Raw genomic sequence first — 15,537 nt, forward strand, 5'->3', positions numbered from 1 at the left:
GCATGGGTCCGACCTCCATCCTGTTAATGGCTGAATCATGTCCCACCGCGTGTCAGTCATCCATTCATCGGTTGGTTCGTTTCTACTTTTTGGCGCCTGCGAACACTCCGCCACCTTACCGTCCCGTTGTACCGGTTTGATTTTATCCTCTACCTACACTCCTATGTATCTGTTTTCTGACAAATTGCAGGATTGCGGGGCTCTTGATTCCTTTGTTCAGCTCCACGGTGTCCGTGCAGAACTGATGCTCAGTCCCTGTTTGCTGAAGGAGCGAGCGAGCGAGTGGGAGAGTCAAGAGCCCCGTATGGGAGACAGACATGCGCCCAACCCACTGGTTGGAGGAAGCGGGGGGGGGGGGGGGGGGTGATGAGTCCCCCCGCCCCCCCCCCCCGGCTTGGTGGTGGGGGAGCCAGAAAGACTCCAGGTATAACCGAAGCTGGGTTTTGATGGGGGAGTAGGAGTCGGTCACGTTGGGAGAGACAGGAGGGGCAACCAGGCAGAAGGACCAGGCTGCGTGTGGTGCAGCCGTGATTTGTTGTCCCTGCCACATCGTTCCCGGGGTGGGGGCGGGGGCCACTCCTGTGCTCTCAGGATGGCCCCTCGTCACTGAGCAGAGAGCAGGGCTCGGAGGGAAAATGCAGAATTCAGTCACAGGGGCAGAGTTCCCAGGACCAAGCCCACTCCACCCGCCCCGGAGATCTGGCGATTCCTGAATGCCCGGCTCAGACACGCGCACCCGGGTCACCCCCGGGCTTCTGAATCCGGATGTACAGGCGCTTTTCCTCTAGATTCTGCCGCAGGAGCTGCGGCTGGAAGGCAGGCTGGGCAGGGATGGGGAGTTAGTGACAAACTTGGAGGAAGGAAGGGACGCCGTTGCGTGTTCCAGCCTGTCCCTGCCTGTCCAGTGACCAGTGGTCTTGATCTTGATGTGAAATCTCACCATTTTTATATGATGGAGATTTGTTTTTTTAATTTGGGTGCTGGTGAAGGCAGGTGGGCGGGTCAGGCCACACCCAGCTGCCTTCAGTTAACACACCGGGGATTGGCAGGCTTGTTTCACACATGACCTTGATGAATCCCTGCCACAGCTCATGGGGTAGCTGAGGCTGGGGGAAGTGAAGCGGCTCAGCTCGGGGGGCAGGTGCCACAGGTGGGGCTCCATCTGGGGCTGTCTGACTCTGGGGGCATCAGAAATGCCCTGCGTGTCTTCCAGAGGGTTTTCTAGCTGTTGTTGCTCTGTCTCATCCCTCCTCCTCGCATCCATGCCCCTGTCCCTTGTTCCTGGCCATCCTTCTGACATTAAAAAAGGCACCATTTAGGGGAAAAAATTTGAAAAAGGAAAGAAAGAAAGGCACCATTTTCCTTATGCAGTGCTCAAAAGTGACCACTAGAGGGCGAGATGGAGGTGATCGAGTTCCAAGGTTTCCTTTTATTTTTGGTTTTTAACCCCTTCTACATCACGGCCTTCACTCTGAAAAAGCCAAGTCTTCCGCGAGGACTTAGATTTTCTTTTAACACATGCCACTGATTTTGGTACACATGTCGCTCAGCTCCGTCCTCCATCAGGTCCCTTGCCGGTTTCTATTTCACTAGTCTTACATCAGGCCTCCTGGGCTGAGGTAGGGACGTTCTCCCGCAACCCACACAGCCCCCGCCGCCCCACTTGTCTTCATGGATGATATTTCTCTTCTGAAGAAATTACTTTTTGGGAGAAAAAGAATTCTGTTTTTATTTTCCTTCCAAAAGGAGTGTGGCATATGTGTGTGTCTGGGGGATGGGCAGCCCATAATGAGAGCCCTATGAATATAGAAATGGCATTTCTGACTTAAGCAAAAGTATTTCCAGAGATGCTGAATCTTCTACTTGAAAGCGGGCTCTCTTGAAAAGAGGGACATTTGGTAATACTTCAAGACTTGGTTCCATGCCACCTCCTCTAAGAAGCCCTCCGGGGTTGCACCCTTTCCTGTGACCTCCAGGCCCTTTAGCCTCCAGTGCTGTAGTGCTTCTCTCCCGTAGACTCTGAGCTCCCTGAGGGCAAGGACCACGCCTCACTCAATTAATCCCCAAGGCTTTCGGTGCCTAAGCACTTACGGTCGGTCGGCTAGGGGCATTTGTGACACCACCTCACCCTCACCACAGCCCTGTGAGGGAAGGAATTATTATCAGCCTCGTTTTACATGGGAAGAAACCAAGGCACAGAGAGGGAGAAGCAGGTTGTCCGGGAGGATGCTGTGGGCAGGATTGGAGTTGGGGTCTGAACCCAAGCTTGAGACAGCTGCACACCCCGCTTTCCTGCAGGTGCTCAAGCAGGGCTCCAGGAATTAGTGTGGAGGGAGCTCTCCAGCTGGGGTCTGGGGGCTGCTGGGCATGCACCTGCCTTTGCCCGCTGCCCCCCTCCCCCTCGTCCTCTCCCTTTTTTTCTTCTCCTTCTCCGAAAGCTTATTGGAATATAATCTGTGTGCCGTGAGATGCACTTATTTTAACTCTACAGTTTGGTAATTTCTAGTAAACCTACAAAGGTGTACAATCAGCCCCTGGACATTTTCATCATGCCCGAAAGAGAGCCCCTACCAGTTAGCAATCACTCTCCCCGCTCCCTGCCTTGCCCTGCCCTCCCCCCAGCCCCTGGCAACCACAGACCTACTCTCTGTCCCTGTAGTTTTGCCTTTTCTGGACCCGTCCCATCAGTGGAATCGCACGGCACGTCTCTCTGTGTCTGGCTGTTTCCCGGAGCAGGGGTTCCTGCTGCGGCCGTGTTGTCACGTGTATCTGTGTGCTTCCATCCCTGGTGCTGGGCTGGCCCCTTCTCGTCCATGGCCATCGTCCCTGCCTCCCCCCAACCCAGACTGCCCCTCCACATGGTGGACAGAACCCGCTGGGGCCTGAGGGGCTGTTGCCGGGTCAGACTGGGCACGAAGGGACGAGGAATGTTCTGCTTTCCACCCTCCCCCCTCCTCCCCCTTCCCGGGTTTTGCGTTTTAAGGGGTTCCAAACATCCTGCAGTTGATAACGCTCTGCCCTGGCCAGATGGGCTCAGAGGGGCTTTTTTGGGGGAAGATAAACCCCCAACTTGATGGGCTGACCCCAGCTTGGGCTCCTGCTTGTTCCCTGCTAGCCAGGGTGCTGACCTCAGTCCGCCACTAGCCAGTCACAGCCAAGCTGTTTTGAGCCCCCAGCCCTGAGCACTTTACCCGTGTGACTTCATTTCTTCCTCCCGGTGTCCCTGTGGGCCAGGTACCGTCATCACCCCCATTGGACACTGGGGAACCGGGACACAGAGAGGTTAAGTAACCAGCTAGCTAGTGCTGGGATAAGGATTGGAACCCCGGGCTTGTCCACCTGCATCCTCTACACCCTTCACGGGCACCCCGGGCTGCCTCTTTGCGGTCTGCTCTCCTCTCCCTGGGTCTCAGTTTCCCCCTTGGATAGCCTTCTGCTCTGTCTGTGCCCTGATTCTTCAGGAGGCTGTCAGCTTCTGGAAGACGGGGGCATGTGTATGGCTTCTGTGGGTCCCTTCGGTGGCTGAGAGGGTGCTGTGCACACAGTAGGTCTGTTCTCGGTATGTTCCGGGCACACAGATGCACGTGCATTTCCTTGTCAGTGGGACTAGTGCCTGGAGAAGTGGGAATGCTCAGCCCTTTGGGGAATGATTACAGAGCGCCTTCTAAGCGCTGGGCTGTGTGCCAGGCCTGCCTGTGGAGAGCACACAGCCCTGTGGAGGGAGATGGGCTCCCATCACACCGATTATCCTAACACTGGCAGAGGGGGCTCAGTGATGCATGCCTGCTTGGAGGGCTTCCTGGAAACATGCTGTTTGCATTGGGCTTGGAAGATGATCGAATTTCTGCAGATGGGAAGGGCATTCCTGGCCGAAGACCCTGTTCGAGCAAAGGCAAAGGCTGGGAGGCTGGGGGTCCACACATGGATGAGGAATGGGTTTGGCTGGGGCAGTACCTGGGGGCCGTATGGCTAAAGGCATTGAAGGCCGAGGCAAGAAGCGAGGCACACTCTCATGGACCACAGGCTTGTGGGGCAAGCAGGCCCCTCTAGTGTCTCAGGTGGGGGCTGTGTCAGCGCCATCTCTGTCCAGCCCGTGGCACAGGGCATGGACACAGCAGGTGCACAGGGTGCGTGTGACGGGTGCATGGGCTCTGTTCCTACAGGGTCATTGGTTCCGATACCTGGGAGGACCGGGGCATGGTCCTTGCCTGGGTTTTGGGGAGCGGGAGGAATGTGGCGGATCTGCTCCCCAGGCAGCACCCTCCAGTTCTGCCTGCTGTGTCCCTGCAGGAATGCAGGCCCGTGGGTGAGGCAGGCCCGCATTTCTAGAGGAGCCGGGAATCTGCATTGCTATGCGCAGTTCTTCTGAGGCCTAGGCTTTAGCAACTGTATTCAAATAAAACAGCAGAGTGTGCCTGCCATCCCTCCCCCACCGAAAACACCCAGGGCCCAAACAAAATCTTGCTGCAGGTTTCCCATCTCCTTGCCCGAATGCTGATGGCAGTTTGATGGCAATTTTAACGACCTCCCATCCCTTTGGAGAGGTTTCTGCTAAACTCTCATCTCTCCTGAGGGCTACGTGATTGTTGTACATTCAGTCAGTGTTTGAATGAATGAATGACGTTGAGAAGAGTTGCCCCAGGATGTGCTGTGGCCAGGCATTGCCCTGGGACACGGGAGACAGGCTGCCCAGGGGTGGGCCCTTGGGCACCAGGGATTGAAGGAAGAATTACAGAGAAGCAGCACATTCTGCCAGAGGAGGCGCTCTGGGACCCCGGGTCTGGGGGCTGCCGGAGGGGCGGGATGGTTAGATCTGAAGCTGGAGAGCTCAACTCCAGCAGGGGGGACTAGGGCAAAGAGGAGGGAGTGTGTCCTCGCTTTCTAGGCCTGCCAGAAGGACCCACCACATCCTTGGTGGGTCAAAAACAATAAATACTTGCTCTCTCGAAGCTCTGGAGGCCAGAAGTCTGAAATCCGGGCATCGGCAGCGCCAGGCTCCCCCCAAAGGTGCTACGAGAGGCTCCCTCCTTGCCTCTTCCAGCTTTTGGTGGCTCCGGGCCCTCTGTGGCTTGTGGCCGCCTGGCCCCCACTCTGTGTCTCTTCCATGCGGTTGCAGCTTCCCTTCTGTTTCTTGTAGGGATACTTACTAGATTCAGGGCCTTACCCGGTAATCCAGGATGATCTCATCTCAAGATCGTTAACTTGAGTACATCTGCAAAGACCTTTTTCTAAATAAGGTCACATTTACAGGTTCTGGGGGGACGTATCTTTTGGGGGCCACCATTCAACCCACTGCAGGGAGGAAGACAGATTCTGGCTAAGGAACGGCACAAGCAAAGGCCCTGTGGGTGCATGGCTCGTGGGGTGGGGGAGGGGCTGGTGTGGGGTCAGGCGGGTGAAAGGCAGGCAGGGGCCTGGGGTGGGAGAGATGGGCACCAGGGATAGGAAGGCGTTCAAGGTGTGTGTTGGGGGGAGGGGGCGTACCTTTGTCACATGCATGCAGGTGGCACCCCTGCCAGGTAGAGATGGGTCCCCTACTAGGGACTGACCCCGACTAAGTAGAGGTCACTTCTGGCCTGGAGTGGGGGGTGCTGCTCCCCGGGGGGTTGCCCCGGAGACTGTGACCATCTCCGGGCTGGGTGAGCAGGAGTTTGGGGGACTCCAGCTTTCGTGCCTGCCCACCCCCACCTGCCTGGTCTTGGGTCTGCTCTGTCTGCATCTCAAACTTGCCAGGTCCAGCTTTTTCGACTTCTTTTTTAAAATTCTTCCCACCCCTGCCCCGGGCCCCCTTCTCTGTCTGCCTCCCTCCCTCCCCCCTGCCCTGCTCTCTCCCCAACTGTGCTCTGTTCTCTGTGTCCCTCTGTGTTCTTTGTGCCTCTACGGCCATCTGTCTCCTCGCCTTCTCCGACTTTCTTTGGGTTCCTCCCTTTTCCTGCCTGTGCTTCCCCATCTGGGCTCTTCGGCACCAGCTAGGCTTCCCTCTCAGGAACCGTGCTCTTCCGGCCCCCCGTCTCTGTCACCCCTTCCCCCCCTTCCTGCCCACCTCTTTCTGGCTCCTCTTCCTTGCCAGGCCAGTGGGAGCCTGGAGATGACTGGCTGGCCCCAGCAGCCTCCACTCCCGGGGGTGGCGGATGGTTGGTGCGTCAGTCTGCAAGGGCCACCTGTCCTGCTGTTCGGTTAGCCCTTCAGGTAGACTTTACCATCATTCAGTCAGTCAGTACACGAGACACACCCCAGCTGTACGGTCAGCCAGTGGGAGTCAGTCCTCAACTGCACCATTAGCCAGAGAGTGGGGCCGCATCCTCCCCTTGTGCTTTCAGAACTCGGCTCTCTGGAATGACAGCTGGAATGACCCTCTGACTCTACCATCAGCCGGTCGGTCAGCGAGCAGGGCCTGGCTTTCCAGCTGTACCATCAATCAGTCAGTCAGCAGGCAGGGCCTGGCCTTCCAGCTGTACCGTCAGTCAGTCGGTCAGCGAGCAGGGCCTGGCTTTCCAGCTGTACCGTCAGTCGGTCAGCGAGCAGGGCTGGCCTTCCAGCTGTACCGCCAGCCGGTCAGTCACCAAGCAGGGCCTGGCCTTCCAGCTGTACCATCAGTCAGTCGGTCAGCGAGCAGGGCCTGGCCTTCCAGCTGTACCATCAGTCAGTCGGTCAGCGAGCAGGGCTGGCCTTCCAGCTGTACCGTCAATCAGTCAGTCAGCGGGCAGGGCCTGGCCCTTCAGCTGTACTGCCAGCCAGTCAGTCAGCGAGCTGGGGCTCTGGCTGTATCTTCAGCTGTACCCTCAGTGGGGATTAGCCCCCCGACTGACTGTCAGGTGGGCAGTGAGCCGCTGGGACCCATCGCCTGCCGGATGTGGGGTACCAAGAATTGATGAAGCCACAGGCCTGCTTTTGAAGAGCTTTGAAGTTCACCCCATGGTTTCCTCGGCTGCTGAGCTCAGCACTCCCCCGTGGTGTTCAGGCGGGTTTCCTGTCAGCTGCTCAGCCTAGCTCTGCTTGTGGGGCCGGTGTGCAGTGCAGATGGGCCCAGGGGTCTGGAGGGTGGGAGCCCAGCTCTGAGCCAAGGCCTCTGCCAAGGGCTGTACTCCTCCCTCTCCTCGGAGCGAAGGAGCAGACCTGCCTCAGGCGCGGCTGTTGGGTGCACGCTCACTGCGTGCCTGTCTCTGGTGCCGACCTAGGCCGGGAGGTGGTCTCCAGCAGGAGGCCCTGGGTCTGCCTTGTGGCTGGGTAGCCATTCACCTGGGCCAGCTCCCTTGGCCTCTTGGAGTCTCGGTTTACTCGTCTGGCTGGCGGGTGCTATTGCCTCCCCCTTGGAAGTGCTGTGGGAAAGAAACTGGGTATTTCGGGGTTATTACCTCACTGAATTTGCAAGACCCTGAAATGCAGGGATAATCCTTCCCATTTTACAGAAGGGGTAACTGAGGCTCAGGGAGTTGGAGGGACTTGCCCAGATCATTCTCTTTCGAAGGAAACATCCAAGAAAGGTCACCTTGGGTGGGCCTCAGATATGCTATAATTTGCATTTTTAATCTCTGTAAATGGATGCTTCTCGCACAACCCGACATCATGCAGCTGGCCGACGGTGAGTCTGGGAGCCCGTCTCTCCCTTCCTCGGCAGTCCCCGCTGCCCACAGGAGTGGACCAAACCCAGAACTTATGTTTGGGAAGCCAAGGTTCCAGGTTTGGCTCCGTTTCCAACTTGCTGTGTAACCTTGACCAAGTCCTTAGTCTTCTCTGGGCCTCAGTTTCCCCCCTCTGTGAAATGGGGACAACCAGGCCCTCCTTCCAGGGCTAGACACTTAGCTGAGCCAGGAGGAACTTGATCGGAGCCAGGAGGGGCTGTGCATGCTGATGGGAACCATGTGAGTTGACTTAGTTCCTTTCCGTGTGAGGATTTGAATGGGGGGGAGCTCCCTCTCGGTGTGTGGTCTGGGGGAGGAAACACACACACTTGTACCCACACATTCACACGAGACACGCTCGCATGCACAAGCACACACACACGCCCTCTCATAAAACACATTCACTCACCATTACACACACACACAGAAGTGTATGCACACACACACACACACACACTGACTCTTCCTGCCACACCGCTAAGAAACCATCCGTGCCCAGAGCACCCGGAGGCGGGGAGAGCCCGAGGGTCCCCACAGCTCAGCTGGGTTTGGGAGGAGCCGCCCCTGGACCCGCCCCCCAGACAAGCCATCAGAGATGTTCCAGACGAGGCTCACGGGACCCGAGCAGTGACATCCGCACCCCAGAGGTGGCCGGAGCCATCAGTAGGGCGTCTGGCCGGTCCCCTGGCTGCCAGCCGGCCTCTGAATGATTCATGCCGCCTTGAACTTGACTCCGGCGTGACCAGCCGAGCGGGAAGAGCCTCCCCCTCCAGAGAGAACCTGGAAGTATCCACAGTGCTGGCAGCATACCCCCAGGGCGCCTGAAATGGAGTATTACTACTGCCCCAGCTTGCTGAAACTCTTACGGTACCTTTGGGTGAGTGTGGCCGGCTGGACGCGTACTTTCTTTTTCTTCTCCTGCGTCTGCTGAGTTGGCTTTGGGGCTCTGTCTGCCTAGCAGGGTCTCTGTTTTCTTGTGAAATGGTAGTTGTTTCAAGGCGGAGGGAGTGTTGGGGAAAAGGATGGGGGGAGCAGGCTTCGATGGGCACAGAGTCCAGACCGTCGCAATCACTGGTCCCTGGGAGGCGATCACAAGATCGCAGGTGGCCTCTCCTTTGGTCCTCGGGAAAACAAGAAAAACGGGGACAGCTCTAGTGAGGTTTTCCGAAAGTGATATTTCTTTGATTTAAAGGACTATTCTTTATTCTGAAATTATATCCCTCTCCCGTTTGTGTGTGAAAACATCCTGTCTTTTATGAGATGAAAAGAGTAGATTTTGTTTCTCTTTCAATGGGCTTAGTAAGCAAAAGTAAAAAGTTAGAATCCTTGCATTGCGTTCTCTCCTCTATGTAACGGGAAAAAAAACACAACTCACAACTTTTTCTGGTGACATGCCAAAGTCGGGGAACCCACATGGAAGCGCTTTGTGGGGTACACTGTGCTTTTTCAGATCTTGTTCTGACTCTGATGTGCTGTGTGTGTCCAGGGAAGTTGCTTCCCCTCTCTGGGCCTCTGTTTCCTCATCTGTGAATCTGTGGGGTGGGGGCAGTAGGCGATGGGGGGTTAGGTGACATTCATCAGGGCTCTGTGGACAGAGGGACCTAGCAGGGAATTGTCCTGAGTGGGTCTCGGAGTTTTCCAGAACATTTGCCACCAGCTTGAGAACGCCCTGAAGGGAAAGACTTGGGAAATATTATTTATCCCCCTGCTGAATGTTTGCAAATATTTCAGATGCCTTCTAACCCAGGGAATTTTCCGGAGCTCCTAAAAATACAACTTTAGGAAACATTGTTCTACACCCGCCTCTCCCCCAGCGTCTGTGCTCCCTCCCCAGCTCCCTGGAGCAGTTGAACAACAGGAGACCCTCCCAGTCCATATCCTGTGATCACTGATGTTTGAATATTGTCACATTTTAAGTGCAAGGCTACCTTTATTGATTTATTTTAGTTTTTTTAATTATAAAAATAGCATATGGACATGGTAGAAAATGAAAAGTCCTGAAGAGCATGCATGAAGGAAGAAAATAAGCCATCCATAATCATTTGCATTTTTGAATTGTGTCATCCACGGGGTCCTGATGACCTTGATGTGCCCAGGTGTGTGTCAGGCTCTGGGCTTGCTGTTAGGGAGGCTGGGATACTATGATTTATAATAAGAAACACATATTTGGTCTTCCTTCCCATTTCTGGCACAAAGTTCCTAAAACCCTGAAATTTCCTAAGTGATAAGGAGTAATAAAGGTGTCTTGATGTGATGTTAATGAGGTAACTTTTGGACCCCACCTAAGGATGGGGGCTGGTTGCCAGGGGAACCAACCTTGTGATTTGAGGATTAGAACTTTCAACTCCACTCATGACATCCAGGGAGGGGCTGGAGGTTGAATGAATCGCCAATGGCCAATGATTTAATCAGTCATGCCTGTGTAATGAAGTCTCCATAAAAAACCCAAAAGGACAGCGGGGGAGGAGGGGTTCTGGGTTGGTGGGCACATGGAGATCCGTCGAGAGTTAATGAGCTAACTCAAAGAACATGGGAGCCCTGCACCCTCTCTGTCCCAATACCCTGCCCTGTGTATCTCTTCCGTCGGGCTGTTCACAAGTTCCATCCTTTTATCATAAAGTGGTAAGTAAAATGTTTCCCTGAGTCCCTTGAGCCACTCCAGCAAATTAATTGAATGCATGGAGGAGGTCGTGGGAACCCCCGATCCAGAGCCAGCTGGCCAGAAACACAGGTAACAGCCGGGACTTGGAATTAGCTCCGAAATGAAGGGTCCGTCTTGTGGGACCGCACTCTTTGGGATCCGATGCTGTCTCCAGGCTGATGGTGTCAGAATGGAGTTGAAATTGTAGGACACAATTGCTCGGCGGGGGGGGGAGGGGGGTATTGGGAAAAAACATGCGCGTCGGAATCGGCATCAGAATCAGAAACACAGAGGTGACGGAGATACGATCCCCCATCCCTGGGAACCTGGAGCACGGTGCGGGCGCTGTCCGCATCAGCATCCAGATACCAGCAGAGGTTCCCTTAACACACACTTACGGATGCCACGTGCTCAGCATGTAGGGGTGAACAAGCTAGACGTGGTCCCCGAACCTTGTGGGGACTCAGTCTTTGCACAAGGAGTGGGAGCAAAGACCACATGTGTGTCAGGGAGAGGGAGTGCCCAGAGCTGTGGAGGACACAGGTTCATCTGGGGTGGGGGAGTCCGGAAGAGCCTCCTGGGGATAGGCAGGGGCTGGCAGGTGATGCTAGCAGGGGAGGGCCGTGGGAAGGTGAGCCAGGCAGAGGACTGGGGTGGGCGTGGCAAAGGGCAAGCATCATGGGCATGCTCAAGACGTAGCCCAGGAACCAGCCTAAGTTCAGCCTGGCCAGTGGGAGGTGGGAGATGGAGGATGCTGTCAGTGGCACAGGGACAGCTGTGGGGGACAGGTGGATGGAGACACGGCTCCTTACCTGGCTCTGCCCCCACCTGTGGGTGACCAGATCCTGGAGTATTGAAACACCGTGTGTTCTCCCTGCTGGCTTTGCACTTACCCACGATCTGTCTGTCCCTCCGCTTTGCCGAAGACAGCCTGGCACGCGTGTAACAGGATCAGGCCTGTGTCTGGAACATTAAGCTGGAAACTCTTGCTTGTGGAGCTTCTGAGAAAGCTTGGGAATGTGGAAAATCCTCAGGCTTCACATCTGGACTGTAACAGAGCCAGGTGGCATTGGGCAGCCACTTCAACTCACTGGACCTCAGCTTCCTCATCTGTGAAGTGGGGGCACACCATCTTCCTCATTCGCTTGTGGGACATTCGTGCGAAACTTCTAGATTATTTCTGAAGTCTAGAAGCTGCTCCATAGCAAATGTTAGCTCTTCCTCTTTCCTGGAAACCTACCGTCAGGTTGAGAATGACCAGCTAACCACCGGTGATTGCATAGGGCCCAGGCTCTCTCCCTAGCTCTGCCACAGAGTTGCATTCCTCCCCATTCATTGTCCCATTACCCTAATTTTTTTTTTTTACAAAAGATTTTATTTGTTTATTTTAGAGAGAGTGCAGGGGTAGGGGCAGAAGGAGAGGGAGAGAGAATCTTCAAGCCAACTCCTCTCTGAGCACAGAGCCCGACATGGGGCTTGATCCCAGGACCCTGAGATCACAACCTGAGCCAAAAACAAGAGTCAGATAACCTACTGAGCCACCCAGGTGCCCCCATTACCCTAATTTTCAGAAGTTACTTTTTAATTTTAAGCTACTTTTTAATTTATAGAAATGTTGCAGGAATACTAGGGGAGTTCCTGATACCCTTGGACCCAGCTTCCCGCCCCTCCCCCCCGTGTTAGCATCTTACTGTAACCACCATCCACTTATCCAAGGGAAGGAATTGGTGCAACACTCTTTAAAGAGACGATTAACTGACTTTCTTGCAGTGGTTCCCATCCGGGGCAGTTCTGACTTTCAGGGGACACTTGGCAATATCTGGTGACGTTCTTTGTGACAACTGAGGGGAGTGGGGAAATGCTCCTGGCCTCTGGTGGGTGGAGGCCAGCGATGGTGCTAGCCATCCAGGAGTGCACGGGCTGGCTGCCCAGCCTCCAAACCCCACCCACAGAGAGTGATCCAGAAACATCCACAGCCCTGAGGTTGAGAAAACCCTGCTTGTACTTTGCCTGTAAGTTTCACCCTTAGCAGGGGCCAGGCTAACTGCGGGCGGATCCAATGAGTGCTTGCCCACCGAGAACATGGACCTTTGCCTACACCACTTAAAAACACCCTGTAGACGTGATGTTTAATGGCTGCTTAGCATTCCCACTTGTCACCAGCCTTGATTTATTAGTCGTCCTACCGTGGCTGGACAGGAGGCGCTCCCAGGCGTTCGCCATACGCACCACTTAGTCGTTCTCAGCCTTAAATCTCTGTTTCAGTTTTTATTTAAAATTCCGGTGAGTTGGCACACAGTGTGAAATTAGTTCCAGGTGTACGATACAGTGATTCGACACCTGCATGCAGACCCCCGTGCTCATCGCGGGAAGCGCACACTCAGCCTTAAATCTTTATTTACGTTTCAGGTCCTTTCCTAAGTCAGCTTCTCGGGGGGCCAAGCGTGGGCTGCCACAGGGTTCTGCAGACTTGTCATCTGTTGGCGGGATGTCGGTGGCTTCCTGTCGGTGGCCCACGTCGGCCGCGTAGCTGCAGCTCTTCCTGGGGGGAGAAACTGCCCACCCCCACCGTCAGGCCCTGTCACCAGCCAGCATCAGCTGGGAAGTAGGGGTTGGAGACTGTTTCTGTTTCACGTCATTAGTAACTGTAGCTGGTGGCTGAGCCGCCATGGCTCTTTTGAGTTACTTAATCTCCTTTGTTGCTGGGATAACCTAGCAGACAGTGCCAAGGCTGGTGGCCTTTTGGGGGCATTGGCATTAGGCTGCTCGCTTGAGGTTGTCATTGACAACAGTAGTGGCAGTGGTGGTAATAATAATCATTTTTTTTTTAAGATTTTATTTATTTACTTGACAGAGAGAGAGAGCACAGGCTGGGGCAGGGCACGGCAGAAGGATAGGGAGAAGCAGGCTCTCTGCTGAGCAGGGAGCCCGATGCGGGGCTTGATTCCAGGACCCTGGGATCCTGACTTGAGTTGAAGGCAGATGCTTAACCGACTGAGCCACCCAGGTGCCCCGTAATTAAGAATAGTAATTAGTGGGGCGCCTGGGTAGCGCAGTCGTTAAAAGCGTCTGCCTTCGGCTCAGGGCGTGATCCCGGCGTACCGGGATCGAGTCCCACATCGGGCTCCTCCGCTGTGAGCCTGCTTCTTCCTCTCCCACTCCCCCTGCTGTGTTCCCTCTCTCGCTGACTCTCTGTCACATAAATAAATAAAATCTTAAAAAAAAAAAAAGAATAGTAATTAGTAATGACCATCAGCACCAGTACCATTCCTACCGAGCACTTACAATACCCTGGGCTTTAGTGCCTGTCATGGATGTCTCATCCTGTCCTCATGAGAACCCCATGGAGAGATGTCATGATTACTCTTGTTCTGCAGTTAGGGAAACTGGGGCCCAGAGAGGTTAAGCAGCTCATCCAAGGTTCCCCAGCTGGGAATTGTCAGAGCCTGTGCCTGACTGAACCCAGGTCTCCCTGTATGTCACTTTAACTACTTCATGGAGCCCGTTCTTCTGGTTTCTCAGATGGGGAAACTGAGGCCCACAGGATTGAGATGACTTGCCAGCCTACAGGAGAGCTCTTTATTCACCAAGCTTTGCAAGGTGGAAGGTGAAAGGAGGGTGTTGCACTAGCCCATGCCGGGTTCTGGAGGGAGAGGGCCCTGGCTTAGAATCCCAGCTTCGCCAAAGGCAAGCCCCATTACTGCTCTGGGCCTCAGTTTCCCTTTCTGTAAGGGGAGGTGGTCAGCCCCACCTTGTGGGGCTCTGCTGAGGATCAGCCAGGATAAAGAGCATTAGTATCCTTGGCACAAGGCTGGACTTAGAATGGGTACTCTGTTTCTAGATGTTCTTTTTTGGGGGGTGGAAATGCCTGTGTTATAATGGCAGAGACACCCTGGACCCCCTCACCCCCCAACACACACGGACTTTCCCAGGCCTGGCGAGCCTGGGGGCTGGCTTGTGGCTGGCCACCTGCCCCTCGTCCGTGTCACTCACAGCGAAGGGGGTTACCAGAAGGTCACTTCTGGCAGCTTCTTCTAGAAGGTGCCATGAGACATGGAGTCCGAGATCAAGGTCGGTCCCCTGTGCTTTTGTGTGCGGGTGCCTTGCCTGCCCCTTCCTCCTTGCCAGGGTCGGTGGTCCAATGGCTCGGTCTCCATGGTATGATGGGGAAAACCACTTTGTTTCTCCTTGTGGTTGGTCGGTAAGCTTCTTCTCCCCACGCTAGGCTCCATGACCAGAGTTTTTTTTTTTAAATGGAAAAATATCCAGATGTCTAAATGTGGTTAGATTGGCTGTTCTTTGCCTCGGGCGTCCTTGCTGCTCGTTTATTTCCATTACATCCCTCACTCAGCCTCGTCACCGCCTCCAGGAGACGAGGGCACGCATGTCCAAGTCCTTTTCCTCCTGGCTCGCCCACGGGTGGCATCGCGACAATCCTCATGACAACCCCAGGAGGTGGGTATTATGGTTATTTCACATTTGAGAAAACAGAAATTCCAAGAGGTTGAGTACCCACCTGATACTAAAAAGCCCATAAGGGGCGGGGCTGGGATTTGAACTTAGGAAGTCTGACGTCGAAGCTCATGTGCTGAGTTCACTGCTGAGTCCCGAGGCCCTGGCATCCACTGGTTGCCTGCTAGACACGGGCTGATGGACCACCCAACTGGCCCGGTGTGTCAGAGGTGTTGTGAGCATGAGCCGGCCGTGAGCTTGAACGTGGTCCCTGGCGCTCAGCACAAGCCCATCACAATCACCGTGGCTCCTGTTGTTTTTATTACTAGCTTCTGAATCTTAGATCTTGGCGCCTTCAGGGTTCGCCGAGGGCCCGGTTTGGCCTTGCAGTGTTTGTGGCTGAAATAGAAGAACTGGCTATTTTTGTGCTGTTTGAGTTGGGCCTGGGGTTTGGGCCACAGGACAGCCTGCGTCATGAGAAGTTTATGTCTGACTCGAGCCGTGAGCATGAAGCCAAGTTGCAGAGCAGAGAACAGGGTCTTGGAATCGGGCTCTCCTGGCTTCTGATCCCCACTGAGCCGCTTACGAGCGGAGCGTGGGGCTTTGGGCAAATCTCTTAACCCCTCGGAAAGTCAGTTTTGCCATCCGCAGAGTGCGAATAATGATAACGTGTCCCTTGTGGGACGTCCTGAGGACTCAAGGTAATGCAAACAAAGCCAGCGCATAGTAGGTCTTGAATAAGTGTTCGCACCGGCGCCAGTATAGATTAATTGGCCCTCGGTTCAGTTCGGTTAAACACATGTGCCACTGGGATGCCTGGGT

At 54.8% G+C, this 15,537-nt stretch overlaps 1 protein-coding gene across 3 annotated transcripts in view; it reads left to right on the top strand.

Moving 5' to 3' along the window:
- KIAA1671 (KIAA1671 ortholog) overlaps positions 1-15,537 on the top strand; it is a 183,552-nt gene that overhangs the window by 84,398 nt on the left and 83,617 nt on the right. Inside the window, exon 1 of one of the 3 annotated variants that reach the window (XM_048221398.2) lies at positions 7,986-8,499. The exons of the other annotated variants lie outside the window; for them this stretch is intronic. Coding sequence (XP_048077355.1) covers positions 8,449-8,499 — 51 coding nt within the window. The 5' untranslated portion in view covers positions 7,986-8,448. Of the gene's footprint in view, positions 1-7,985; positions 8,500-15,537 lie in introns of those variants that run through there. 3 annotated transcript variants of the gene reach the window in all.

The sequence above is a fragment of the Ursus arctos genome, unplaced genomic scaffold (assembly GCF_023065955.2).
Source record: "Ursus arctos isolate Adak ecotype North America unplaced genomic scaffold, UrsArc2.0 scaffold_34, whole genome shotgun sequence".
NCBI lineage: Eukaryota > Metazoa > Chordata > Mammalia > Carnivora > Ursidae > Ursus > Ursus arctos.